This window comes from Stigmatopora argus, chromosome 21 (assembly GCF_051989625.1).
Source record: "Stigmatopora argus isolate UIUO_Sarg chromosome 21, RoL_Sarg_1.0, whole genome shotgun sequence".
NCBI lineage: Eukaryota > Metazoa > Chordata > Actinopteri > Syngnathiformes > Syngnathidae > Stigmatopora > Stigmatopora argus.
Genome location: NC_135407.1, coordinates 7,768,084 through 7,795,853, shown reverse-complemented (window position 1 = coordinate 7,795,853; position 27,770 = coordinate 7,768,084). Strand labels below are relative to the sequence as shown.

Genomic DNA, 27,770 nt, shown 5'->3' with positions numbered 1-27,770 from the left:
CCACTGTTCAGAGGCTTGATTTGGGTGTGTTGGTAGAGGTAGATATGGAAAACAGACCGCATAGTTGGCCCTCAAGGACCGGAGTTGGCAACCCCTGGACTATGTGCTGTCATTGACAACGATAGGCGCTCGGTACATTCGCGGCCAGCCAGTTAGAATGTATCGATCGTCGTCAATCCTGAAAAAGCAGTCATTTACATTACAACTTGATGGATAGCTACAAGCATGGGGAAGTGCAAAATAGACACATTTGATTATAGGCCAAATTCGCTTGCGGTTGCCAATTAAAACAAACTTGAATTTAGAGGCAAATTTGGCCCACAATACACTTGAGTACCACGAAAAGGTCCTTTTTAGAAGTGGAATACTTTGGTCGAACACTGTCCAATTCCAAACTCCTGCAGTTCTCCCAAGTGGCCAAAGATCCAAATTTGACCTCTAGCCGCCATCTCCACCAGCCGCCACGTCGCTCTTCTTCTCCCTCTCGCGTAGAAGGTGGCGTATGGAGGAGTTCTGCGTGGACAAGGTGCTGCTGAGCAGCGGCATGAGGCCGCGGAAGCCCTCGCGCAGCTCCTCCACATGCTTCTCCAGGCCTCGAACGTGCGTGTCCAGCTCGGCCCGGCAGCCCTGCACCTCGGACAGCACATCGCCCAGCGTGGTCTGCAGCTGCGAGGCAAACAGAAGTTCACGACGAGGGTGCTTTTCGCGCTGGGCTCCCTCCCAGGCGCAAAGAGGGTCCTTGCACTTGCCTCTCTCACCTTGCAGAGGTCCACCAGCGTGCTCCCTTGGTCAGCCAGGATCCTCTTGTCCATCTTGACGCGCCGAAGCCTAAACGATTGTGCGCAAAGTTGGTAATGAAGTCGACTAGGATATGCCACGTGCTAGTTAGTCAAAAGTAGGACGTTTTGGAACTGTGGCTTTTGGGCAACACCAATGGGAAATGTTTCTTACTGGTGGATGGCGAGCAGCAGTTTGCGCTGGTGCATGCGAACCATGGTGTGGTCCTTCTCCCGGGCCAGCTTGGTGTGCTTATAGATGAACCAGGTCTCCCTCAGCACGTTGGCGGCCGCAATCTTCATCTGTGTAAGAGGTGAAACATTCACACACCACTCTTCTGGACAACTACGTATAAGGGAAATGATCATTTCACACGTAATATGCGTTCAACAAACGATAGGGCAACAAACCCTTTTGGAGATGTGCGAGTCCAGCATGAAGTTGTGCACGTGCTTCTCAGCCCGAGTCAGCTCCAACTTCCTGGCCACCACGGCCACCACCAGGACGGTGCAGCCCGCTCCCTGCGAGGAGAAAAATGTCAGATTGTAATGTAAGAATAATAACATTGGCGGCTCACCATGATTCCAGTGAGGAGGCAGATGCTTCTCCCGCAATAAGTGTGAGGCACCACGTCCCCGTAGCCGATGGAGAGGAAGGTCACCGACACCATCCACAGGGCCTCCATGTAGTTGCTGCTCAGGTCTCTGTAGTTGTGATGTCTGAAAATAGGCATGCAAATTAGTCCGTTCGGATCGAGAACTCAACCATAAACAAAGGGGATTTTTATAAATGTTTTTTTTCTGAAACAAAGTTGTGACCTCTCGCATACGTGCAGCCCCCACGCCGCCACGATCCACAGGGATACGCTGAAAATCATCAAGACGGTGCCCGGGTAGATGGTCATCAGGGTCTTGCCCACAAAACGGGCATTAAAATGAATCTGCGAAGCGGCAGACGAGGATTACGTGGCGATGAATGGGCCAAGGTCATTTTCTTAAATGGCTTTGAAAAAGCAAAGGGATTAGAGATTTGCCTAATGCAAATCAGGAGAAGACTGACTCTTTTTTTTGGGGTCAACCGATAAAGACCGGACATTCGACGGCGGCGGCGAGGCGGGAATTGCGGCGAGCCACCTTGTTGAGCGCCCCGATGCTGCGCGACGCCGTGTCGGTGAAGAGCCTGCTGTGCAGCATCAAGGCCCGGCACAGCAGGTAGAGCCTGAGGAACATGGGCAGCGCCAGCACGATCTCCAGCTCCGTCTCCGACTGCGCCGGCCGCCGCTGGAGGAAGGCGCGCAGGCCCGCCGGGTACGGGTGGACGGCCGCCACCGCCAGCTCCAGCGCGATCAGGGCCAGGCGCTCCGTGGTCACGGCGATGCGCCAGTCTTCCGCGCTGCTGTCGTGGACGTAAAGCTGGGAGAGGGCGGGAGCTGGGATTCGAGTCCAGACCCACCCCCTCCCGGCCTTGGCCCTCCTTACCTGCACCTCGCAGCAGTGGTACGCCACAATGAGGCCCAGCAGGAGGAGGGTGGAAACGCTGATGATGGATTTCAGGGTCAGGGAGTAGATGGAGCTCTGTGGTGGACACAAAAAAAAGAGATCAGAATCTTGTAAGTCTTACAAGAAAACTTTAGCTATATCACAGAGGTGGCCAACTCCGGTCTTGGAGAGCCGCTATCTCCCTCCCTCCCTCCCCGAGCACAGCTGAATCAAATGCTCAACTCGTCAGCAGGCTGCCCAGAAGCTTGATAACGATCTCGATTTGATTCAGCTGTGTTGCTGGAGGGTGACATGGAAAACAAACCGGATTGCAGCTCTCCAGGACTGGAGTTAGTTACCCCTATTGTACATGAAATACATTCTCGTAAACATACTCATGCCTGTCAACCTCTGCCGATAACTGCCCTTATAAATGATTATGATTCCCCTTACAAACCCCCCAAAAAACCTTACAAACACCGTACGGTGTAAGGGCAGTTATCGGCAGAGGTTGACAGGTATGCATACTTGTAAATAAGGTAAACAAGGCCGTACCTCAAACTCTACTTACTACTAGGGCTTTGTATGGCAGGTACATTAAAATCCCACCACTTTTACACACTAAATCAATTGATAAATCTTGTCAAATTGTTATTGAGACTCAGACTCATAACTTTTGAGATTGCGCCCCAAAAAAAATGGGTTTGTTGTCTCTGCGTAGTAGTAATCATGGCTCGATCCGGCAGACAACAACGCCTTCACCGCATGTACTTTGTCGCACGCTCGGTTGGCCTACCTTGCTGTAGACGCTCCAGGAGAGCTCCGTTTCCATGACCATCATGACCACGCCGAAGACGCCCACCGCCAGAGCGCAGTCGTTCAGCCGCTGCCTGCGCACGAAGAGCGCCCTCCGACGCAGGAGCCGCCAGCCGATGCCGCGCGTCTTCCGGTACCGCTCGTCCTCGGAGTCCGGCGGGGAGGGCGGCGGGGCGGGGGCCCCCGGCAGGAGGTCCCGCCGCCGCCCGTTCTCTACGCCGGCCTCGGGCGACTCCTCGTCCCGCCCGTTGACCACGATCTCCGGGGGGAAAGGGGCGGGCCTCCGGGCCGAAGCGCCGGGGCCCACGCGGTTCAAAGCGCGGCCGCTCCTCTGCTGGATCCCGGGAGTGGCCCGGTTCTTGGCTTTGCGCTCCTTCTTGGCTCCAGCGGCCCGTTTTCTCTCCTTGCATGGGACTTGGGCGGGGGAGCGCGGCAGGGCTCGAGTGCACGGGTGGCCGTTGTACAGGGGCGTGGTGGCCATGACCTGGGTCCGGTCCAGCCACACCGCCGGCGATCGCGGCCGGCCGGGAGAAGGCGTCCTGGGCGGAGGCGGCGGGGGATGACGGCGCTCCTCCGCCACCGCCGCCGCCCGGTAATCGTCCGCAAGGTAGATGTTGACCATGGAGGTGGAGGAGTGCTCCATGGGGACGGCTTGGGCGACACAGAGGGAGGGCGCATTAGTTACTAGTACTCATTTGACAATTTGCCAGTGTCCCAAAAAAAAACATGAATTAAGGATTATCATTTAGTATGGCCGGCGCAAGAAGCTAGAATTCAACACTCAAGAATATATACATGTAAAACATGTTTTTGGGTTTGTCCAATTTGTACAAATGAAAGGATTTCGTGTGGGACAAAAGTTTGGACACGCCAGACTTGAATAATTGACATCGGCAAAATGTCGGTTCTGGAGGAAAAGCTTCAAAACTGCAGATTCGTTGAAAAATGATGATGAAATTGACAGAGCTATGCGGACTGATTGAAATGGAACTATATTGGAATGCTTCAAATTTTGCCTCATACCGACAATATTACAAAGTTCTTCAAATTTTGCAAGCAAAAAAAGTGCACTGGAGTAAAAACTTTTTTTTTTGTCAAGTGCTGCCATAATTATGAGTCACACAGGTTAAGATATAATGAACCGTTAAGCCAAAAAGTACATTTTCCTCTTCCCTTAATTTCTTACCTTTTATAAAACAACCTGCTCTTTCTCCAAATATTGAATAAATCCCGCTAATAACTGTCCCACACGTCCTTCCTGTAAAAAAAATATGTAATTAAAGATAATAGATGCAGCTATATACATAGTTGAAGAATGATTTAATGATGAGCCTACAGGAGCGGTGTGATGTAATCAGCTGATCAAATCCAATCATTATGTCCAGCGGGCGTCCAAAGCAGCCGGATCGTGTCGGAGCTCCTCCCACGTGTAGATTCCGGTAGAGGTTATCCACCTCTTCGGTATATAACCATGACATGTGACGGCCAGCCTGCACGCACACACACACACACACAAACACACACCACGACATGTCCTATGGATTTGGATCCCTGCCCCGGTCTTCCTTAAAGCCGACCGGGGGGGCTTAGACTCAACTTGCAGATGTTGCAAAGGCAAAACAATCATCTGTCAAAATCAGCCCGTTGCGTCACTATTTGGTTATTACGGTAGCGGGGACGGCCCATGGCCCAAATACCATGCTCGGAAATCGGGGCCTGTTGGGTCACTTTCAGAGGATTGGGTTTTTTTGGTGTATTTTTGGGGGGCTAAAAGTGTGAAGGGCTATGAATTAAAAAAAAAATAGACATGCGGTACTATACTATGGAATATGTTGGCAGCAATTTTGAGTGGGGCGATGGTTCCAGTCCGATTGGACTGCACGTCTAATCCCACATTTTTGTGTAGTCAAGAAGTGAAGGGCTACTAGCAACAAAATAACGCAAAGGTATAAAAAAAAGGATATGATAACGTGATTGGGAATCGTGGCCCAATCACATTTTTTTAATAGAGCTGAATGGGGTGACATTTTGAACGAATTTTCTCCAAATTGACAAAATAAGGATATCGGTATTATTTTGGTAGGCATGTTTGTCATGACCAAGCCTATCGAAAAAAAAGTGTCAATAAGACAGACTACGTATATTTTAGTAGCCGTTGGAAGAGCGTGTTTGCTCATTTCTGGAGGAATTGTGCAGAGTTAATTAGTCTTACAAAATCGGATTTGAAGTCAGCGTGCTTGCCAAAATAAATGAGCAATCCGTGCCAGTATCCGCTACTAATTTGGTAGAAATATTTCACTCCCTTTGCCCTAATCGCTGCGAATAATTCAATTATATTGGGATGGTTGTGATAAGGATCCTGTCAATCCATTGGAGGGATTACATTTTAATCAAGTCTCAACCAATAGCTAGGAGCTTATGAAATATCAAATATGAACAGGTGGAATATTAAACGCTAAAGTCATAACAATGACATCTATCCAAATCCGCCCGACAGCTGGATGGACGGATAATATGGTTGGCCGCAAATGGACGGCCGCCGGGATCAAGAATAGAATTATACGATGGGAAGGCGACGACTGAGTATTAAGGGAGGGAAGGACGGCAGACGTGGGGCTCGGCGTGCCCGTTAAAAGGCGAGCTTGGACGTCTTTGCTACGGGATCAACTCATTGGCTGAAATTATTGCCATCGTTAAAGTACTGGGGACGACGCTTTGTTCTGAATTGAGCATTACGGCGATTTGGGGTGTACCTAATAAAGTGTCCCGCCAGATGGTAGCCCCGCCTTTATGCCCCCAACATCTGGCATCTGTCAACGTGTGAATTAATTCAAGCCAAGTAGTGCTGCATCTTGGCCTGACGCGTGTGGGTGTGTGTGTGTGTGTGGCCGGTCGTCTTCATTCAGAGTCCGCTGTTAATATTGCTGTTGGCACACTGGCTAAGTGGAATTAAGCCGAGGCGCTCGGCACCGCTAATTGCTTCGGCGGCTGAACCATGAAGTCAATAGATTTGAGGTCATAATACGAGACTAAAAAGAATTTAAAATCCATCACCGTTCTGAATGAATGTAACATCTCTATTTTAAATAGGTCAAGAACTAAGGAAGAACTCTTTCAACATCTCCATCACAAATGAGATCATTTTCCAATTGGCAAACACGCAGTACCCAAACGAGCCACCGGAGGGAGCCCGCGCTTCAATTCCATCACTCTAATGTATAATCCCAATGAAAAAAGTATAGGAAGGACATATGATGAATGGCGTCTTCTCAACTGAGCAAAGCTGCTCGCCTCTCCATTCCCACTTTGGAAAATTACATCCAAGTGGCACTGGTATGGACGTGGTCCATCTTGAGGCCCAGCTCACAAGCTGGTTACGCAAAAGAGGAGACCCAGAAGAGCCCCCACCTCCCAATCCTGCTCTCCTTCCCTAAAGCTAATTCCAAAGGGTAGACTCCAAGTAATAGGGTCATCTATTATTATTATACAACTCTCGCTTAAGCCCCCCCTCCTCACCCCCAAGCTGATCAGTTTCCTGCCAGCTCAGGTCTTGCATCAGCATTCCCCAGAGGACCAATGAGGGAAATCCGGTTTAAAAATGCATACGATGGAAGCGGCTCCCCACCGCTATTGCGTCAACGTTTGACCACGTTTCGGAGACTCAAGATGGCGCTTACGGTTTCCCACCGTTCGCAAATCCGAACGAGAAGTCAGCAATGGCCCAGTTATGAAAAATATGCCAGTTTGCCTATTTGAGGGGAAATTGGGTGGAGGTATTTTTCAGATTTGGGCGCGGAGATTAAGGGGAAAAAGTCAGCCGTTTTGGTTTAGAGTCGAAATGGCTTAGTCAGGAAAAAGAACTTAATTGAGGTGAATTTGGGGAGGCGAGTCTATGGGAGGAGGGCACAGGAAAAAAAGGGCTTAAATATTCAGAAATGTGCAAGATGTCAGCCATTTTAGATGGTAACTGACAAGGCCAAGTCATAAAAAGGACATTGGTTTAATGGGTTGATGTGAAATGGAGCGGCGAATATCAAATGGCAGGAAAAGTCTTCATTTTTCAATTCAAATCATCGTTATTTTAATCAGCGATTCCGCCTAACGTAACGCCTTTTAAAGGAACTTGGCTTGGTAATGAAACAAATTATCGACAAAAATGACCCCGGGCTAAAGCAACGAACAGGATATCTGCTGTAAATTGAAGTCGCCAGCGTAAACATCCCTGACGGCCTTTTGCCATTCCCTGCTCTTGATTGGCTATTTCTTTTCACAGCTTGGCCTTCACCTGCGCGTACTAACGTAGTAGCATTGATCATTATTTATGTGCTTTGAAGGCTTTCTTTTTAGATGGCCGATCTACTCTGAACTCAGAAAATTCTGTTAAATTGAAAAACCCAGTCTCACCTTAGGCATTCGAATGCTGCTATTTGATAAGGTCAGCATACGGCTTTCCCTCTTTATCTTGTTTTTTTTTGGCCAATCACTGCTTTCTATATATATAAAATTATTTCAACAGCTTGCTTTCCATATTAGTCCCCACCTCTCTCTCTCTCTCTCTTTTTTCGCTCGCCCTTCTCCAGCATCTGCTCCTTCTCCGCCTTGCTGGCTTTCCTGCAGCTCCCCCCCCCCTCCTCCTTCTCCTCCTCTCTCCTCCTCACCCTTCCTCCCCGCCGCTCTCTTTTCTTTCTTTCCCCTCCAGAATGTGGCGTTCGGCCGCCCTGCTCCTCTCGGGAATCTCGGCGTTGATTCACGGTGAGCTTTTTTTTTTTTTGGCGCTATTTCCCATTCCGCGGGTTAGCGCGACACGCGGGGATGGGTCGCTCACCTGTTTGCTGTTCCGAGCGGGAGAGACATCGTTTTCCCGCCGACTCCCCCCCCCGGCGGGGGGCCGGCGCGGATGCGGGGGCAGGCGACGTCGACGGCGCCGAGCCGCGGCGAATGTCGGATGCGGCTAGAAAAAAAAAAGAAGAAAAAAGAAGGCATCAGTGGAAGGAGATTCACGAAGAGTGATTCAAAATAGCAAGGGTCAATTTGATTGGTGGGCGGGCCACATTTAGACCTCACGTTGATTTTTGTCTCCAAAAGTTCTCTTGAACGTTCGTTCCGTCGAGAAAAAAAAAAAAATGAAAGCATTGACTTGGTCAGATCGGGCCACTTGCGGCCACCTGGCACTTTGGTCTCGAGTCTTTTTTCCTCTGGTCTTGCCTGGGCAGTGTCTTCCGGTGGTCCTCACCAGAGGAGGCTGCTGAAGAGCCTGCTGAAGGACTACAACCGCATGGAGCGTCCGGTGGGCAACGACTCGCAGCCCCTCGGCGTCACCTTCTCGCTCAGCTTGATCCAGATCATGGACGTGGTGGGTGGCCCCCCGTCCGTTTAAGCTCAGCCGGCTCCAAAAGTCTCGGTGAAAGCCTTTCTTTGTGCTTGTGGCCGGCAGGACGAGAAGAACCAGGTGCTCACTACAAACATGTGGCTGCGGATGGTAAGAGCTTTTCAAAGTTATTGTCGCATTTTGGAACGGGGGAAAAAAAAAACAATAATTGGTGTATGTTGAAGAACTGGTTCGACCACTACCTCCAGTGGAACCAAAGCGAACACCCCGGAGTGAAGAACCTTCGCTTTACCACCGAGCAAATCTGGACGCCGGACATTCTGCTGTACAACAGGTGAGCCTTCCAAAATAAAAGCCTCCCGAAAGCCGAGGGATGCCATCCAACGGGCCGCCGTCCGATTCTCAGCGCAGACGACGACTTTGACTCCACCTTCAAGACCAACGTTCTGGTCAACTCCAGCGGCTTTGCCGAATATTTGCCTCCAGGTGGGTCAAGAAAAATCAGGAGTGGCTGGCTAAAAAAAAAAAAAAAATCATTTACCAAAATAAAAGTGAGATGCAAACTTTCAATTTTGGCTAAAATGTAGTGCTAGATTAGTTTTACTGTTGGATTTTTTTTAAATGAAAAGGTGGAATATTATGAAAACATATAGAAAAATGCAACATGCTAACGTGCTAGCCGCTCAAATCCCACTTTTGCCGATTCTTAGGCCAAGTTTGAAGAAAATATTCTTTAACGGCTGAGCGGATGGTAAAAGTCCACATAAAGTGCAAGCGTGGTGACATTTGCCAAGGGACGCCTTGAAATGTCACGCGGATGCAAAAGACACTTTTATTTTGGCGAGCTGGCCGGAGTCTTGTTTGTGAGCGTCGCCTCAAGGTTACGAGATGGTAATCAACAGGCGCTTCCATAATTAAGCAGGACAATTCGCGCTTTCTTTTTCCGTGGGCCCACTATTTTCTTGTGCTATCAACCCTAAAATTTTGTTGTTGTTGCTAATATCGAAACGTTTGTCAACTAATAATCCACATTTGAATCGAACTGTGCGTCTTTTTCTCTATTGTTCTCGTCATGCGACTAAATTGCAGTAAAACAATTAGCATGTATAATTATTTTATGAAAATTAAATTTAAAGGAATGATTATACATCTTGATTAATAATTAAATAAGGCCAAATGTATCCTATTTGATACATAAAGTGTAAGTAATCAGATTTTTTTTCTCTCCCTGCTAAAAAGGGATTCATGACCACATAGGATACTAAATTACGACAAATGAGATCGGTTGTCTTTTTGTTCCGAGGGTCGATTTGGAAAATTATATTTTTGGGGTTGAATGACGGACTGATGTTAAAAATGGAATTGAAAAAAAGCCTCACGACTGCACTTGACCTTTTTTGTGGCGGCAGGAATCTTCACCAGCACGTGCAGCGTGGACGTACGCTGGTTCCCTTTCGACGTCCAGAAGTGCGTCCTCAAGTTCGGCTCGTGGACGTACGACGGCTCGCTGCTGGACCTCCAGATGAACGACGCCGACGTCTCGGGCTACATGCCTAACGGGGAGTGGGACCTGATAGGTAAAATGTCGGGTGGGCTCCACCTACCGGCCTACCTCACCTCCTCCTCATTTCGCTTAGGAGTGACGGGCAGCCGCAACCAGATTTTCTACGAGTGTTGCAAGGAACCGTACCCGGACGTGACCTTCAACGTAACCATCCGGCGACGGACGCTTTACTACGCCCTGAACCTTCTAATCCCCTGCATGCTCCTGTCCTCCATGACCCTCCTCATTTTCGTTCTGCCCGCCGACTCGGGCGAGAAGATTTCTCTGGGTGAGCTGAAAAACAAAACACCATTTTTTTTGTGAACATTTTGTCGCAATTTACTCACAGGGTAAGGTCATTCATCTTTATATTCTTTGAATTGGATGACAGAATGCATGATTTAATTTGGCGGGCCGCACAAGATGAGGCGGCGGTCCAAACGTGGCCCCCGGGCCGCCACTTTGACACCACTAAAGGATGCCAAGGAAGCATTTTAATGATTGTTTTTGTTTGGGCCTGTGAATCACCAGTTGTTACGTGCTTGTCGGGCGCCGGAAGAATAAATGGCCAGCCGGCGTTACGATACGTCAAAAAGCAATTTAGTGGATGAGCAAAGAGTCGTTTGTCAAAAAATATGTCACAGACTAAGGTGGACTTGTTTTTTTTTTCTTTTTTGGGGGGCTTTGTGTAAAGGGATCACCGTCTTGCTGTCGCTGACCGTCTTCATGCTGCTGGTGGCCGAGATCATGCCCGCCACGTCGGACTCGGTCCCGCTCATAGGTAATCAAAAATCTTATTTACTATTCAATTTTAGTCACATTTCCAATCTTCCAAAATATTCTAAACTATTTTTAATCAGCGTGAACGGTTATGGCATTTTTATTATTATTATTTTTTAACAAAAAGGCCTTCATTTTTGCTCATTCCATTGTAATTATCGCTGCTAAAAACGAACATGAAATGAACCAAAATTGCCCCCAAAATGAAGGTCGTTGTTTCTGTTCAACTTGAATAAGCTTCTTTGAGGTCATCCCATTTGTCCTTTTTCAGTTCAAATTGAATGTATATTTTAAACTATTGATCGAGTTGGTCTTGGCTCTGCCGTCTCAGCACTTCTTATTTTATTTTTATTTGTATTTGTCACGGTCCGTGTTAGCACCCTCCCGCTCGGCGTCCCCCTTGGCGTCCCCGCTCGTCAGATGTTTACGATGAAAATTGAAGGCGCCATCACGCTGGCCCCGAGTGTCACATATTCTTACTTTACAGCACCACTGGCCGGCAATGTTTCGCATTTAATCAGACTTTTACGGGCTGTGAAAAGCGAGCCTTCGTTAAAGGGCCTTTACAACCTGCAAAGTGCGTGCATAAAAAAAAACGCAAACGCAACAAACAACGCCTTTGAGGAGCTCTTTGATTGCAGTTTTTTTTCTCCCTGTACTTATAGGTCAGTATTTTGCCAGCATCATGGTCATCGTGGGCATGTCCGTCATCGCCACCGTGGTGGTGCTTCAGTACCACCACCACGACCCAAACGGAGGAAATATGCCCAAATGGGTGAGACTCACACACCCACCATGATTATTAACAATATCCCAATCACAATTTCTTTTGTTTGCACGCGGCTTACCCGATTTTGACAATCTGCCGATACACAAAAAATGTATTACGTAGCAGGAATAAAAAAAGGTAGTCGTATTATATTCATTTTTACAAAACAGAAAAAAAATAACTCCCTTTTCTTCTTAAATTAGGTTACAAACGAATTGTTTAAACGACGTATTGACGTAAATAATCTTCTAGAGCGAATAAACTTGTTAAGCCAAAGCGATAAATCAAGCTATTTTAGGGGTGACTTGTCAGACATTTACTTTTTGGACTACAAGCTTAGTTTCAACAGTCTAAAAATAGATAAAGATGACAAAATATGCTGTTTATGTATAAATTTACGCATTGATAGTTTTGCTAATTGTCATCTTAACTGATTAACTAGCATAATAAGCGATCCTAATTTATTTTGATTGGGAGCCTAGCGTCGCTCAAACCATCTTTTCTACCCGATGGCGACCCTCTGAAAACGACGTAATCGGCCTCGATTTCCGATAGATCGCCATCCCTGATAGGGGACATCCATCCCTAATTATTATGATTTTTTTTGTTCATTTTAGCTTCTAACCATTTCCCTCTGCCGACTACGTGCGCAGCGATCGACTCATTTTTGGCGCTGTCAATCAGCCGAGTATAAAACATGGCGTCCCCGGATATCTTCTCACGTCCCCTCGCTCTTCAAATGATATGAAAAGGGCTCCCACATTAGAAGTAGCGGAACGCGGCGCCATTTTCGGCTCCGTCGGTGCCCTAAAAATCTCCATTTCAATGGCGTTTTGAAAATAGAGGCTTCGTCTCACCTGGGTCGTAAACAGATCCTGGATTCAGCTCGTCAAACCAAGCGGCACCCTTGCGGAAGCCCCCAGCTGTGCGTCATCTCGGTGCGGGGGAACGATTGGAACGATTGGAAGCGAGCTAAAAGAGAGACAAACACAAAACGCTGTTATTTCACAGAATGATGAGGAAAATATTTCAAATGTACCCGAGTTGGTTCTCACTGAAGCGGCGCTCTGGAAATCCCAGATGTGGGCTCAATCTTGCAGGTGCGCATTTCGTCAGTTAATGTTCCCTTTGATGTTGGGATAACAGGTGGTGGTAAAATCCAGGAGGAAAAGTTTATGACCCCAGGTGTTCGCGCCTTTGATCATTTGACAACAGCAGCGTATCAAATTGCAGTCGTCAATGACATTTCTTCCAGGTGTGCCGTCTTCTTCTTAGCGTTAGGGTGCTCGTGAAGCTCTTCCAGGTGGAGTCGTTTACCTTTACCTAGCTTTATTACCGAGAAGGGGCGGGATACTAGAAATCCATGGAGGGTCATACATTATTCACTTAAACAAATTGACCTTTAGCAGCCTTAATCCAAACTAAATTGCTTTTGAAAAAAGGGAATCATATTTTCGACTATTTGATTTGATCAGATGTGGGTTAAAAGTACATCAATCAAAAGGTCATAAAGCGGTAAATTTTTCAACAGCACAATCATTTCAACGCAATTTTTTTTTGTACTATGACGATTGATATCTTAATGGGACGGTCCGTTTTTTTGTCCCGGCGTCCAGGTCAAGCTGGTTCTCCTCCAATGGGTGGCGTGGTTTCTCCGGATGAAGCGTCCCGGCGAGGCGGAAAAACCCAGGAGGCCCCCCTGCGCCCCCCACCTGCGCCGCTGCTCTTCGGGCTCTCACAGCGGTAGCGTAGCCAATCACGGCGAGCCCAGCCTGCACCCGTTGCATCCGCAGAACCTGGCCCCCCTGCACCCGGCGCACCCCCACGGCGCCCCCGCCGCCAACAACAACGGTACCCTGCTCTACTTCCAAGGGAGCGAAGAGCCTTCGCTGTCGCCCGAGGCCGCCCAGAGGTGCAACAGCGTTCCGGCGGGGGGGCCGCGGAGCCCCGCCCCGCCCAGTTCGGAGGGGGCGTGCTGTCCCGGACACGGGGACCCGCTGCTTCAGGCCGTCCTGGAGGAGGTACGCTACGTGGCGGAGCGCTTCCGAGAACGCGACGAGGCCGAGTCGGCGGCCGAGCAGTGGAAGTTCGCGGGGGCCGTCATCGACCGCCTCTGCCTGGTGGCCTTCAGCGTCTTCAACATCATCTGCACCATTTCCATCCTCATGTCGGCGCCCAACTTCGCCGACGCCGTGGCCAAGGACTTTGTGTGAGGAGCCGCCGGGGAACTTTGCCTTCCAGACGGGGATTTCTCTTCAAGTCCGAGACGGCGACTCGGGGAGGGGGCGGGGCTTTTGGGACCATGGTTTCGGGAAGCAGCGACGGAAGCCAGATGGAATGGAATAGCGGAAAGCTCTCCGTGAGGCTTTCTTGGTCCTTTCTTCTGCGATGCATTTACTTTGCGGAAGGAATCTGGTGCGAGAAAGAGGAAGGACTCCTCGGAGAATAAAGACAAGGACATGCAGACGTCTTTTTTTCTGTAAAGAAGAGCAGCACAGCAAGAAAGGAAGATGTCCATGCATTATTCAACCCTGGCCATCTAATGGCCATCAAATTAAAACGTCCTCCCGTCCTCTTTAAAAGGCAATTAATGGTCCACTTTGCATTTCCGGGGGCCTCGTTATCCTGAGACTATGAAAAGGGAATGAAGACTTTTAGTACAGAAAATATGGAATACAAAGAACCGCTCTGATCAAAAGTTCTAACTTGCTACAAATCCAATTTGATATTTATTTTTGTCTTAATGTTATTACAATAACGAGAGTAAAAAATGGCTATAAAAGTGCTGGTGCAAAACCAAGCACACAAAAATATACTGAAAGTAACGGTAACTGAAGGGTTTCCAGCAAGGTGTATATCCTCACTTTTATCGCCTCCTATACTCATTCCAATTTTATATTTCTAAAGGAGAGGGCCAAATTGGTGGCATGCTTTAAAAACGAGGAATTTGGCCGCCATCCTGTTTTCAGAAAAGCAGGATTTTTATCATGGTGGCACTTTATTTCTGCTAAAAACAAAATACTATCAAAGGGGATGAACGAGGAGGGCGAAATGCTGACGTGGCCTTAATTGATCCGGAGGTTGGGCGGAAGCAGCATCTGCAGGCGGGTTTAAAAAAAAAGGGTTATCCCTTTTATTTATGACGGGAGAAAACGCTATTGCGGAACCTCATACTGGAGGTCGGGACACTCCATCACACACACACACACACACACACACAGCAATGAGGATTTCATGCGGTGTGTGTGTGTGTGTGTCCTTCACAGTGTCACCCTTTTTTTAATTTTAGGACAGACATTTTGGGACGTCTGAACTGGACTTGCACCCTAAAAACTTTCACTGCCATGCTTTTTAAGTGGGAGGGGCAAATGGGTATTTCTGACATCATGAGGAAGGGCGGACAAATTGGGATACTCGTATTTGATTGGCTAAAAATAGCAGAAGTGGACTTTTGTTAAATAGTTTTTTTTCTCCTTAGACATTTTTTTACAAAAAATAATTCAGTTCTTTTTTTGCACATGATAAAGTCGTTATCTGTCTCTAAAAAAATATGTTTTGGAGAAAACGCCACTTTCCCAAATGTAGTTACGCTAAAAATATTTGGCATTGTAGTACATGCATCTTACATCTAGGGAGAAATCAATGACTTTTAATTAGGGGGGCTGGTCGATGGAGTGGACAGGATGCAAAGGAAGGAGGACAGATGAGCCAATTCGCATCCCTGATGGATGCAGACTTTAAACCAGTTAGCATGTTATTTTCGAGGGTCCGCCGAGAATACTACAAGAACCAAATAAATCGGTCTACCCCGAGGCATATCCACAAATTTTTGCTTTTTCTGAAAGGTCAGGATTCCCCTCCAAAAAGGCGTGCGTGAAGGCTTAAAACAATGTTTTTTTAACTGCATTTTGGTTCCATTTGTTTTGTAAAAATCCTAGAAATACAACAGAAACAATTGACATTTTGGAGTTGTTAAAGGTTCCATCAAAGACACAAAGATGTCAAAGAGCAACCACCAGCACATTCCCCAATATATAACTTTATTTAAAATGTTGTTACAATTTATAACTAGCATTTTCCCATCTGGATGCTTCTACTATTGTCAAATTTGCTTTTGCTTTTTGACCATAAAAAAAACAACTCTGTTTAACAGTATGAGATGTGAACCGCGTTCCTTTGTCGTGTGCTTCGAAGAGAACCGTTCACAAGTTTGTCAATAAATTAAAAGGTCAGACAAACGCTTGTTTTTTTTCCTCTCTCTCGCAAAACGACTATTTACAGGTTGGCAAAACACACACACACGCGTCATAAAAAAAAAGCCATTTACACTTGCAAATGACATCAGAGCTTGACAAAAGTCTGATTTTTTTTCTCCTTTTAGTCACGGCCCGATTGCAAAAGAAAGCCGCAATTCCGACGGCTGGATTTGCGCAGGGGAATAAAAACAAACAATGGCGAAATGAATGAGTCATAACGCAAACAAAGCGCGGCACCCTGTGACAAATTGAAACTCAAAATAAGCGCCGTGGGGCAGACGGAATAAAGCATGATATGCCTTGCGTCAAATAAAAAGGGGAGTTGACCACAAAAATAAACTGGATCGGCAAACGCAAACAAATTGTCATTTTTGATACGCATAATGTGGAAATTGGATTCTTTTTTTCTATCGGTACCCGACTTCCCGTTCAAATTTCACACACCATTTGAGAAAACATTCGAGTTAGAAACTCAGATTCAACTCACAAGTCAAATCATTTGCTAGGTCAAGTGAAAATGGAGGTTACAATTGAAACAAATGGAGTCAAGAGGAAAAGGCATACAGTAATACCTCGTTCATGGCGGTAAAAGATTGCAAAAGCTGCCGCAACGGCTGAATAAGTGCAATGTTTTTAGGAGGGACAATTAAATATTTTGCAAGTTTGAAACTTTCTCTTTACTGTGACTTAATTAACTCCAAAAGGGAGACACTGCACTGTGAAAAACAGTCCAATTGTGACTTGCCTTTTTTTACGGTTGTATTATTGTTCCTAGAATGTAAACTTGACATAAATATTTGTGAGCCGCGATGAATCCGCAATTGTCGATGCGCCGAGTGGCAAAGTATTACTGTATACAAAAAAAGCACAGTTCATTGTGGAGCGAACAAATCCAATGAAAGCATTTTTAATACTGCAAATGGAGACTTTTTCACATTCGGTAATCCCATTTCAACCAATGAAATAGCCTCATTACGTTTGCTTCGTCACGAGTACATCCGTAGAAACCCCGAGTAAACCCATTTCCCGCAGAAAAACCACTTTTTGTGCAAAAACCGGGGCACAAGAGAAGAACAAAACCCTAGATTCGAACCCCGAACCTCTGAGCTGCGAGGCGGAAGCGCAAAACGTCCCCCCCGTGATGGGAAAATCGCGAGCAAATTGAAAATCGGGGCATGGTTTCTATTTTTAAAAGAAGGCCGTCTTGTTCTTTTGTGTCTTGGCGCACGACATGGAGCGCGCTCTTTAACATTCCTGTCGTCTCCCGCCGCTTCCGAGCGACCGATCACGGTGACATTCACCTCGCCCGTGGCGAAGGATGACAGCGCGTGTACAAACGGCGCAAACACACACACACAAACGAGGCTCGACTGCATTACGTGGGGAGGAATTAGCTGATTTGCCGGCACTGAAAAAGAGAAAAGAGGTGCGCTGGGTTGGCGATGGTGCTGCCGTGGCAACCACATTCAGCTGGAAGCTATGTGTGTGTGTGTGTTGTCGCTTTGGACATATGATGGTGGGGACAAAAGGTCCATCCATCCTGAATGAGCGTTTTTTTCTCTCCAAATGGAGACCTTCGCCGTATCGGTTCTCAAATAAATGGCTGCCTCCCATTTGCCCTTCCGGGAATAAAGCGATCCGATAGCAGCGGGATTGACGGCAGAGTGTTTACACTCAACCAAGATAGACTGGCTGCGACCGCTCGTGTCTCTAGGCCATTGACGTCACTAGACGTTCGAATGGTGGAAGTAGAAAATGCTTATTTTCATTGTCTGTGGGTCAGAAACTGAGGGAGGAAATGAAATAATGGTAGAAGACTTCTATCTTTCTAGTATTGCCTCAAAACACATTGAACACAACACTGATGGGAGTCAAAAATACCCTAAACTGGCTGATGATAGTTGACTGTGATGCACAATATTTTTGGAGGAATAAGAACTTCTCAAAAGAGTCGATGCAACGGCAAAGCCAGCACGGCAGCGCCTCTTGTGTTTGGAGACAGAAAAGGCGGCTGACGTGAACTGCTGCCCCTGCCCCCCCCAAATTCAAACAACGGTCTTCATTCGGCCAACAAATTTGTCAACCCGCTCACTGGGTTGTGCAAAATGTACTTCATTCAAAAAAAAAAAAACGACTAATACTGCTGGGTATAAATGGACAGCTTGGTTGCTTAGTTAGTTGGTTAAACACCCGCATACACGGCTTCTAACATGGGTAAAGAGGCCTTCCGCAATTCTCGCTACACAAGCCCGTGAATCACATTCTCGGAAACAACTGAAACCGTGGAATCTGCTGCCCTCTATGGGCCGTTTATGGAACTATATGGGATGACACCTACTGGACACCATTCGTCTATAAAAGGAAGACTGATAAGGAAATCAGTTTGATATCCATCTGCAATTTTCAGGTTTGTCTAATAGTTCGTCTTCACTTCTTAAAAAAAAAAATTGACGACATAAGAAAAACAAAAATCGCCCCATTTTTTAACCTCGTTTGTTCCTAGCAGATTGCAGATAGGTCATAAAACAGTGAAAGGTCATTGTACTAGTCCACTATTTCCACCCGTGAGGCAATTCTACGCACTAGTCGAATGAAATGCTACTGTATGACAAATCTGTACACGTGAGGCAAAATTACAAGTAAAAATAGTTTACCAGTCAAGTTTAATGGCGTACTAGTGGGCCAAAATTGGCAATAGTATATCATATTGCGTTCTTGCACTGTGTTAGTCTTTCTTATTCGAGTCCGGACATCGAATAAATGCTTCAACGGCTTTCCGTGCCATTCGAGTTCTATCGATAATCAAAGCTCTTATATTAATCTATATTTGATCAGTAAAGGGAAGAAGAAAAAAAAAAAGTCTCTTATATACTAGTTACATTTTGCGTCGTGGGCGTTCCGGACGAGCGAACAAACAGGAAATACAAACCCGACTTATTGGCTCACTTTTTTTTGTTCGTGTCCAGCATCCGACTTTTGCATCTTTCGGTAGTGAAAACCCGCTTTTGGTCCTCCCGGCACCCTCCCCCACCCCCGCCGCACTGCTCCGTTTCATTTCCCCGCTTGGTCTTAGTTCCGTGGTGGGCCGGCTGGAGGCGGCGCCCGCCATTCCGCGACGGACGTGCTGGCGGCTGGCGTCTCACAGACACACGGTATGGAGATCCGGCGTAATGACACGAACGGCGACTTCCTTTCGGCCTCGCCGCTCGTCTCGATAAGTATCTGGGGCTTATAACGCGTGACGTGTTCCTATCATCCCCTCCCCCCACCCCCGTTGGGGGAAAAAAAAAGTCAGATCCCGGTTTGGAGCTTTCTCCGCCCGTGACCTCGAGTCCAGGTGCGGCGGGTGGGCGCGCTTCTCGCTCTCGGGGCGGGTGTGACGATGCGAGTGGGTGGAAAAGTTCAAGTGTGGGATGGCGTCGCGCTTTTGCTTTCGTTTAGGATGTGGCAATCTCGCCCCCTAGGTGGCGCCATCCCTTCTGCTGCGTCTCCAGAGGCGGCAGAAACTCTGCAACACAGAGCCAACACGTCATCCTGGCCGAGATGGGGAGGGGTGCCATGGGGGTGTCAAATGGCGGACGGAACGGAATGATTCGCAAATTTTGAGCGACCGTCGATGATTCGTAATTGGTTTTTTTGGGGCTTCGTTTGGAACGGATCAATTGTCAAACTCAAGAGACGGTGCTCTTTTGGGCAACGATCGTTTTCACTTCACTTATTTTGGAGCAGGTTTAGACGTCACCGTAAAGGTTGCAAAAGTTTGGAAATTTGACCTACTTGAACGGAAGTCAATAGTTTTTTTTTTTTTTTAAAGTTTTGAAAATTGTCCTACTTGAACCGAAGTCAATGATTTGCTTTTGTAGGCTATGTAAACTCTCTCCTAACATTCTCCTTTATGCGTACATTCGATAAGTCCCTGACGTCTCCGCGATTTAGCGCTCTTACCGTTGTTGCTGCAGTTTTTGTTGTCTTTATCCGAGGCCTCTTCCTCCACCTGAGGGCAAAGAGATCTAAAATTAATATACAACGCGCACACACGGAGCTTTCTGTCTGCATGTGTTTTCCAAAGATAAGCCTAATCGTGAGCCATATTTAGACATTTGAACTTGGGAGTCTTGCCACAAGATTGAATGGAAGAGGAAAAGGAGTGGTCCCTACCTGCTTCCTCCACTTGAGCTCACAAAAGACTCGCTCAAAGCACTCGTGCATGTAGTTGAACTGCGGGACAAAAGGGAAAAGCCACGGGAAAATCAGTCTGGGGATGTTTTTGTTTCTTTTTTTTTTGCTTTCGGACTCTCTACTCACGTATGGGGTGAAAATCTTGACCCAACGGGGTTTCTTCTCCCCTCGGGCGTACTCGAAGCAGAAGGCCATGCCCTCTTCGTCCGTGTCCCAGCGTTGCATCTCGCCCCACTCGAACGCAATCACCTGGTTCTGAGTGGAACAAAAAAAAAAACGGGTTTACCATATTTTCTGGCATATTAGCCGCCTCCGCGTATAAGTCGTACCCTTAAAGTTGCCTGAAAATGGTTGAATTTGACCATTTCTCTGGTATAAGACGCCCCCCGATTCACAATTTTCAGGTTCCGTGCGGCGCTTACCTCCAAGGTGCCGTCCTCGGTGCAGGCGTGCAGTTTGAAGTGGTGGATGCCGATGGCCGTGACCACGTGGCCCTTCCTCCGGGAGTCGCAGGAGCAGTGCGGGAAAACCACCTCATTGTAACCTTCGCAGGGACGCAGCTGGCTCAGATACTAAACCAAAAAATAAGATACATGAAGAAAAATATGGCGCAAAATGACTCTGGGAAGTCACCGCAAATGACCGTATTTTTTGGAGTATAGGTCGTGGTGGCCAGAGAATAGATAAGGGGAAAAATATTATGTCGCATTTCTGGGATGGCAATTTTTTTATGTTATGTTAAGCTAACGTGTGTTTGTTCTTGATTCCGATTTTTTAAAATAAAATCCATGTTTTTGGGATATACTAGATATATATATTTGACAAAATTGTTGTAGTACATTGTTGTCCCAAAAATTGGATTCTAAACGCCTTGTATTCATGGTGACGAGGGTAAAAAAAAAAGTATGCCGTATTTTTGGAATACACAACGAAGAAAAACAATATATATAATATAAGTTGCTTTGGTATATGAGTTGCAATTTTAGAAGGGCGATTTTTGATTAGTTTCAGAAACCAAGAACAAATATATGTTTAAGTTGCAATGATAAAATGGTGAACAACAGACTAAATCGGCGTCTGTTAACAAGTTTCTCAGATAGCTGTAGCCTGAAAAAAACAACCCAAAATAAATACAATCGCTGATGGATTGGTCTCCATCCCTAACACACAAGGAAGAAGAAGGGGCTTCATTCTAAACGGCGTTTGCGTTCATCTTTGTGAACGTCCAGTAATGGCTCTAGTAGCGGCGTTTAGGCATCCCAGAGTTCCCCTCCCCAAACAAAGACGGGTCTGTGGGACTGACCGTGGCCATCTTGCGCTGCTCTGCCAGCTTCTGCAGCTGGTAGGATTTGTCCTCCGTTTTTATCAATCCCTTCTTCACATCTTCCAGGGCCTGGGCGGAGAGGGGAAAAAAAAACACCCGATTGCGTGCTGCTATTCTGCAGAGTTCCCGGTTCAAAACTCTGGTCGGAGAGCCGGTCTTTACCTGGTGAAAGCAGTAGTGCAGCGCCAGCGGGTTGTCTCGGAGCACTTCCTCTTCCTGGAAACTGAAAAGCCACTTGCGGAGCGCCAGGCACGTGCCCGGCACGGCCGACGTGTAGTTTTGCACGTAAAGCTTGTGCGGGAACTCGTTGGGCGCCAGCTTACGCACTGGAACGTCACGGTAGAAAAAGGAAAAAAAGATGAGTGCGCGGGTCCATTGATACGGCCAAATGCTTTGCGCTCATTTGTTTAAACCAAGGATGTCAAACTCGGGTGGTTCATGGGCCGCATTAACGTCAACTCGATTTTACGTGGGCAGGACCATTTTACATATTTAAAAAAAATCGGATTAAAGGAACTGGATCAAAAGCCCTTAATATTTAGTTTTTTTTAGAGATCTAAGCCAATTGGAGCTTTTTTCTTTCTCGTCTTTTAATCATTTGTTTCTCATTTCAAAAGGAAACAAAATATATATACTTTTTAATTATGTTCAATATTAAAGTGGAAAACCGAAAATATTTTTATATATTTATTTTTAGATTTTACAAAATGCTTTCTGAACTAAAAATTGCAATTATTGATTTAAAAGTGGGAAAATCCAGAAAGATAATATACATCTCTAATCTTCATTTGAATTTGATTCTTAAAAAAAGGTCGAAATACTTTCACGGGCCACACAAAATGATGCGGCGGGCCACTGTCATACCATGTTTTAAACCATTTGTTTGCAATCTTATTTTGGTGCAGCACAACTGAAAAAGGGATTTTTGATTTTTTTTCTGCTTCATTGAAATCAGCCCTTTCTATGATTGTCATGTTGCAATAGTTCTATTGGTAGACATTTGGATATCATCTCCTTGCAAGGAAAACCGAAGAAAACTCTTACCAAATGTAGGACTGACGACCTCAAACAAGGCAAAGTAGCTGGCCATAATACTGTCCATTCCGACTTTCACCACTAATGCCTGCAGAAAGAGAAATCCGACCTAGAAGCGCATCTCTCCATTGGAACGGAAAACCGGCAGTGGCGTCCAGACCCCCACCTGGTAAACTTGGTCCGTGGTGCTGTTCTTGCGCACCCTGACGGAGATGGCGGTCTTGTCGGGGAGCGCCACCCGCAGCTCCACGTCCGTCACGCCGTTGTAGTTCTGGAAAGGTGCAGGTCAAAGGTCAAACGTCTGGGTCAGATTGGAATTCCGTTCATTTCGTACGGTGGAAAAAGATTGGAGTACCTCGTCCGATTCCGAGAGGAACTCCTGCATGATGTCGCTTTCCCCGATCACCCGGACGGAACAAACTAGATGCGAAGAGGAAAGAAACGGGATGTCAGGAGGCAGAAGAAGGCAAAAGAGGCGTAATGGGAAAGAAAGGCGTTGGCCGGCGAACCTCGCTCCAGGTATTCTTCCAGCCCGCGGCGACGGGCGTCCAGCTGCTGCTCGGACAAGGAGAAGGGCCACTTGCCGGGCAGCTTGGGGAAGTTGAAGTTGGAGAACTCGCGCTTCAGGTTCTGGTGGAGGATGGCGAACTCCCGGTAGCGCTTGGAGCACAACTGCCGCCCCGACATGTAAACGTTGTAGACCTGGGAGCGCCACGGAAACAGAAATACCGTTAGTCAGCCTTGTACGTGGTGTTGTTCTAAAGTGGGACTCGCCGTTTGGAGTTAATAAAAACAAAAAAGTTTTCCTGGAAGCATATTGAAACCCACATTTAGAACAACTTTGATGTTTTCTTCTTCCCCAAAATTGCTTTGGTAGTAAACAAATGACGTTTGTTTAATTGTTTGACTTTTCAGTGTGAGATGAGTGCACTACACATCCAGTACTGAGTTACTTACCGTATTTTCTCGCATATAAGCCGCACCCTTAAAATCGTTTAATTTGACAATTACTCTGTTATAAGACGCCCTCGATTCACAATGTTCACCTCCATATTCATGGCTTTAATAGGGAGTACAAATGCGTTACTTTGAAGGGACAATATTAAGAAAAATCGTCGCATGTGGTATTTCTGAAATACTGTAGAAATCCATTGCTGAATTGCACGTTCCTCAAGGGGGTTGCCGGCATGTACACAAATTTAAAAAAGAAGTCATGTGAGCAGTACAACCAGGAAGTGTGTCCGGTTTATTTTTTTCCTTAAATTTCATTCATAGATGTCAAAATAAATTTTCTTAAGCAATTTATCAGTTTACCTTTTCTCTACTTTGAAATAAATGACAGTATCGGCTGCGTTTATGGCGGTTCGTGCATGTCAAGTCTAATTTGTGCGCGTATAAGCCGTACCCTCGATTTAGTCATCATTTTTTTACTAATATGGCATACACGCAAGAAAATACGCTATAATACTCGGGTAGGGCCTTGCGTAAGGTTTCCGGATAAGGACTGTGGTAAAAAAAAAAAAACTAGGACATGTATGATTTCTACAATAAAGTACAGATATTAAAAAGAAAATTGTGTGAAATAGTGACTCACCACAAACCTCTCGGAGTGCTGCTCCACGTGCTTGTAGGTGGGGATGGAGATGGGCACGGCTTGCTTGTCGCCGTAGTCGTAGTTGGGCTGCACGTCCTCGCCTCCCTCCAGGCCGTCGGCGTCCTGCGGCGGGACCGAGAGCACGGCCAGGACCAGCTCCTTCTCGCCGGCGCGGATCAGGTCCACCACCTGCTTGTGGGTGGCGCCCTCCACGCTCACGCTGTTGCTGGAGAGAAAAGGGCCAAGTGATGTCAGCAAAAAAAAAAATCATGTAAGAAATACTTATATCAATCCAGTGTTTAATCCTTCCTCAAACAGAAGGTAACAGAAGATCGCGATCAGGTAAAACATGAACAACTAAGCCGCCCGGTGTTTTGCCGTGCCATCATACACCTGCTGGTCGGCTAGCTTTGGCTAAGGCCAGATGGTAGCGGCATCGGGTGTCTCGGCTAATCTTCCTATGCGGAACAGTGGGAAGGCCACGATTATGTGACGTGGGTGCCTATTCGATACGGAAATTCTCACGTTAGCACCTTACAAATGCCGAGCTCAATGGTAAAAGGAAAATTTGAATCAACTTCAATATTTGCTAGGCCTCCAGTTGTTAAAACCTGCTGTTTTGGTGACGTTGCGACCTGGATTCCATTTGAAAACAACTTTAAAAAAAAACAAAAGATAAGTTACATTTTGTTAGCTTAATACCATGATTGCCTAGGTGATAGTTTAGTTCACGGTCAACATATTGGTATAAATTTGCATGACTCGTACTATTTGTTTTTATGACTTGTGATTTAAATGCAGCTGGTCACAATGACATGTGAACAGTCTTACTCTGATAAGCAAGGTTGAAAGTTATCATTGTTTATTTCCTAACATTCCTAATTCCTAACGACAAGAGCGGTTTGTCAAACGGGTAGAGTAACTTGATCACTGTTAACATCAAATGATTTGCAACTTGCATAATATGTAAAATTGTGGTTAGTTTCGTGTTCCCTCCTCATCAAATGACGTCCCTACTGTGTATGCTATTCAGAATGACATTTACATCCCTAAAATAATACCGGAAATCGCACAACTACCGCAACTGTGAATCTACGTTGCTATTTTAAAATACACCAATAAAGGCTTGTTTTCAAAGCGGTTCAAAGATTCCCTTGAGGGTTTCAGCAAAATGCTAAATAAGAAAACAATTCTTTTGGTTTGTTAAGCTCAACTGGCCTCAGACGCAAAGACACATTTCGGCGCAAGATCGTTTTGATGGCGAAGGAACTAAAGTGATAGCTTGTTTCAGTTCCCGTGTGCTAATTTTAGCCTTTTAACTCCCCAAGGTTACATTCACGTGTCGTGACTTTCAGACTTTAGCGGGGGCACGTTATAGAAAACGGACTTCTTAATTGCTTGTATTTAAATAGAGTCTCTGGAGTGTGCTCACCCACCCATCAAGTTATTAAACAAGCTTGCTGGTTTATGCTGGCAGCATGGTCAAAATTGGACATCTAGGGTCATTGAGGCCATTGAAAACACGCAATCCCAACCAGTCCTCCCAGTTTAAATAACCTGGACGTTTATCCTTGTCCGTGGCAAGCAATTAGTGAAATTTCTGCTTTCTTTGATGTATTGGTGCCTCTTATGTAACAAACCATCACAAAAAGATTTTGGTGTGAAAGGAATGGAATACATATGCATGAATTGATGACACATTAGCAATAACAAAAAAAACTGTACCTAATAATTTGACAAATATTCAATCGACGTTCACGTTGTGAGGGGAATACACAATACATATACAAAACTGAAGCATTAATGTTTAAACACAACTCTTCATACGAGTATAATTATGGCTAAAATGTGAAAAGGGGCCAACAAACATTTGCGAGTGTTTGGCTAGCCTGTCAGGCGGTGTCACTCACGCGATGACAAATCGGAGGGGCAACACTGCGGTCTATTGTACATTAAACTACCGGGTCTCAAACTGTCCAAGTGTGGGGGAAATAAATACAAATAAGGCTTCCATAAAGTACCGTTTCCCCGAAGGAGAAAACCCGGGATGTTCTCGACGAGACGCTAGCTACCTGAGCTAGCAGCCTGGCGATAGCTAATCAACATGCACAGCTTGTAGTGCAGTTTATATAAGATGGTCGGTCACTAAATGGCCCAAAAGAACACTTTTAATTGTTATTTACATTATTGAAACGTTTTGGGGGCATTTAACATCACGACGGGCGCCTTAACTTGGTCAAAAACAAGCTCAGGTGGATAGAAGCAACAGTTTAACCACGAGTGTCGGCGGTGGCTAGCGGGGGCCGAAGCCGACTTACACTTCCAGGATCCGGTCACCCTTGGCGATGCCCGCCCGGTCTGCGGCTCCGCCGGGCAGCACGGCGCTGACGTGCTGAAGAGGAGCGTACAGTTCCCCGTTGATGCTGCGCAACTGGCCGCCTTCGCTAACCTGGCCGCGGACATTGAAACCGTAGCCCGACTCGGACTTGACGATGCGCACCATACGCGGACCCGACGTCACCGTCGTGGGGCTGAGGCCCGCGTTGGCCGCCGTCGCCGGGCCGTTGTGGAGGGATGCCGAAGGGAGAACCGCCTGCGTTTCGTCGCTCTCGACATCCGCCATCTTGAGCCCAGGCCCCGGCTGACTACTGCTAGCCTCCGGTCGGTGCTTGGTGGTTTTCGGGGGCTAATTGAAAACACGACGGGCACACTCACGTTCCTTCCCCTGCTGCGGCGTTACTACCTCCGCGCGCACACGTACACAGCGACTGTTGTTGACGCCCCGCCCATCGGTAGCGTCACGAGACGCGGCCACGCAACGTGACCTCACTCAGGTGGTGTCGTCATCGACTCATGCCTCAACTATGTACAATTCAGTACCCGGTGGCGTTGAATTGCGTCAAATAACTTATATAACTACGCTTTTAACTCAAATAAATCGTCCCCGTTGCATTTGGTGGTTAGCGCGTCGGGCTCACAGTTCTGGGGTCGAGGGTTCGATCCCACGTAGTTCTTCATGTGTAGAATTTGCTATATATTTTTCATCTCATCTTCCAAACCGCTTTATCCTCATTAAGGTCGCGGGGGTGCTGGAGCCTATCCCAGCTGACCAGAGGCGGGGGACATCTTGAATTGTTGGCCAGCCAATCGCAGGGCACAAGGAGACAAACAACCAATCATAGCTAGGGGCAATTTAGAGTGTCCAATCAGCCTACCATGCATGTCTTTGGAATGTGGGAGAAAACCGGAGTACCCGGTGGAAACCCACGCAGGCCAGGAAGAACATGCAATCTCCACACAGATGGACATGACCTAGATTTAAACCCAGGACCCCAGAGCCGTGAGGCCAATGCACTAACCGCACGTTCCACCTGGCCACCCAACATAATACATTAAGTTAATAATTATTTTTGGGCCAAATGAGTTGGGGGTATGCACTATTTCTTTTTAAATATGGAAATGCAAAAGACATGACAAATTGGTCAGCCAAAAATTGCTGGATTGATGCGTCCTTTGATATTTTTTTGAAAGTAAGAAATATTTTGGACACCCCCTCTTAGCTGTTCATGCTATGAAGAACATTTGACAAAATTCCGTTGTATTTAACGTTCTCTAGTGGCCAAAATGGAGCATTACATTCAAAAGTACAAGGTTATAAAATCCTACACAAATGTATCCCAGCAACCTACCTTTGTTTGAACTGTAACCATCACAACTGGGAAGAAGGCGTGTCTTCAGGCGAAAAACTTTTCTCTCATTCAGGACTGCAAGGCACTTTATTTGCCCCTAAAGTGAACAGAAAACAACACAAGCTTTTAAACACATCATTGACATAAACATTCATTAAATAGATTTAATCAAGAATTCAAACAGACTCCATTTGATTGGCA

General features: G+C 46.5%; 3 protein-coding genes and 1 long non-coding RNA gene across 7 annotated transcripts; 1 reads left to right on the top strand and 3 right to left on the bottom strand.

The window, feature by feature from the left end:
• Window positions 1-130: 130 nt before the first annotated feature.
• On the bottom strand, window positions 131-9,133 carry LOC144066944 (small conductance calcium-activated potassium channel protein 1-like). Of its 4 annotated transcripts, none has more exons than XM_077590370.1 (14): window positions 8,643-9,133; window positions 8,136-8,541; window positions 7,897-8,022; window positions 4,408-4,561; window positions 4,258-4,329; window positions 3,052-3,722; window positions 2,256-2,351; window positions 1,911-2,189; window positions 1,596-1,717; window positions 1,355-1,496; window positions 1,188-1,298; window positions 952-1,079; window positions 750-828; window positions 131-666 (listed from the first exon to the last, which is right to left on the bottom strand). In XM_077590370.1, exons 6-14 carry the CDS (start codon window positions 3,712-3,714, stop codon window positions 439-441), a joined length of 1,848 nt encoding a protein of 615 aa, XP_077446496.1. In that variant the 5' UTR covers window positions 3,715-3,722; window positions 4,258-4,329; window positions 4,408-4,561; window positions 7,897-8,022; window positions 8,136-8,541; window positions 8,643-9,133; the 3' UTR covers window positions 131-438. The 4 variants fall into 4 exon arrangements, with proteins under 4 accessions (XP_077446496.1, XP_077446499.1, XP_077446498.1 ...); XM_077590373.1 differs by having other exon boundaries at window positions 759-828; XM_077590372.1 differs by having other exon boundaries at window positions 8,136-9,133.
• LOC144066946 (neuronal acetylcholine receptor subunit alpha-7-like) lies at window positions 7,714-15,795 on the top strand. The gene is made up of 10 exons (XM_077590376.1): window positions 7,714-7,823; window positions 8,285-8,424; window positions 8,506-8,550; window positions 8,625-8,734; window positions 8,807-8,886; window positions 9,810-9,977; window positions 10,038-10,232; window positions 10,638-10,724; window positions 11,389-11,498; window positions 13,109-15,795. The coding sequence occupies exons 1-10, from the start codon at window positions 7,772-7,774 to the stop codon at window positions 13,703-13,705; spliced, it is 1,584 nt and encodes a 527-aa protein (XP_077446502.1). The 5' UTR covers window positions 7,714-7,771; the 3' UTR covers window positions 13,706-15,795.
• LOC144066950 (uncharacterized) lies at window positions 9,138-14,287 on the bottom strand. Its single transcript, XR_013297795.1, has 4 exons — window positions 12,548-14,287; window positions 12,350-12,464; window positions 10,018-10,237; window positions 9,138-9,953 (listed from the first exon to the last, which is right to left on the bottom strand). It is a non-coding gene; the product is annotated as an uncharacterized LOC144066950 (long non-coding RNA).
• Window positions 15,516-26,705, bottom strand: snx27a (sorting nexin 27a). The gene is made up of 13 exons (XM_077590375.1): window positions 26,199-26,705; window positions 23,881-24,106; window positions 22,796-22,988; window positions 22,642-22,706; window positions 22,453-22,557; window positions 22,296-22,374; window positions 21,414-21,577; window positions 21,231-21,320; window positions 20,350-20,499; window positions 20,054-20,182; window positions 19,907-19,966; window positions 19,694-19,742; window positions 15,516-19,256 (listed from the first exon to the last, which is right to left on the bottom strand). Exons 1-13 carry the CDS (start codon window positions 26,501-26,503, stop codon window positions 19,186-19,188), a joined length of 1,686 nt encoding a protein of 561 aa, XP_077446501.1. The 5' UTR covers window positions 26,504-26,705; the 3' UTR covers window positions 15,516-19,185.
• Between the last annotated feature and the right edge of the window lie 1,065 nt (window positions 26,706-27,770).

Coding starts and splice junctions, on each gene's coding strand:
- LOC144066944 (XM_077590372.1), bottom strand. CDS start 3,714: ATGGAGCACTCCTCCACCTCCATGGTCAACATCTACCTTGCGGACGAT. Junction 1,080..1,187: donor ACTCGCACATCTCCAAAAGG/GTTTGTTGCCCT, acceptor CCTCTTACACAG/ATGAAGATTGCGGCCGCCAA. Junction 667..749: donor ACCTCTGCAAGGTGAGAGAG/GCAAGTGCAAGG, acceptor TTTGCCTCGCAG/CTGCAGACCACGCTGGGCGA.
- snx27a (XM_077590375.1), bottom strand. CDS start 26,503: ATGGCGGATGTCGAGAGCGACGAAACGCAGGCGGTTCTCCCTTCGGCA. Junction 22,558..22,641: donor TCCTCTCGGAATCGGACGAG/GTACTCCAATCT, acceptor GCACCTTTCCAG/AACTACAACGGCGTGACGGA. Junction 21,578..22,295: donor GGTCGTCAGTCCTACATTTG/GTAAGAGTTTTC, acceptor GTGACGTTCCAG/TGCGTAAGCTGGCGCCCAAC.
- LOC144066946 (XM_077590376.1), top strand. CDS start 7,772: ATGTGGCGTTCGGCCGCCCTGCTCCTCTCGGGAATCTCGGCGTTGATT. Junction 10,233..10,637: donor GGGCGAGAAGATTTCTCTGG/GTGAGCTGAAAA, acceptor CTTTGTGTAAAG/GGATCACCGTCTTGCTGTCG. Junction 10,725..11,388: donor GGACTCGGTCCCGCTCATAG/GTAATCAAAAAT, acceptor CTGTACTTATAG/GTCAGTATTTTGCCAGCATC.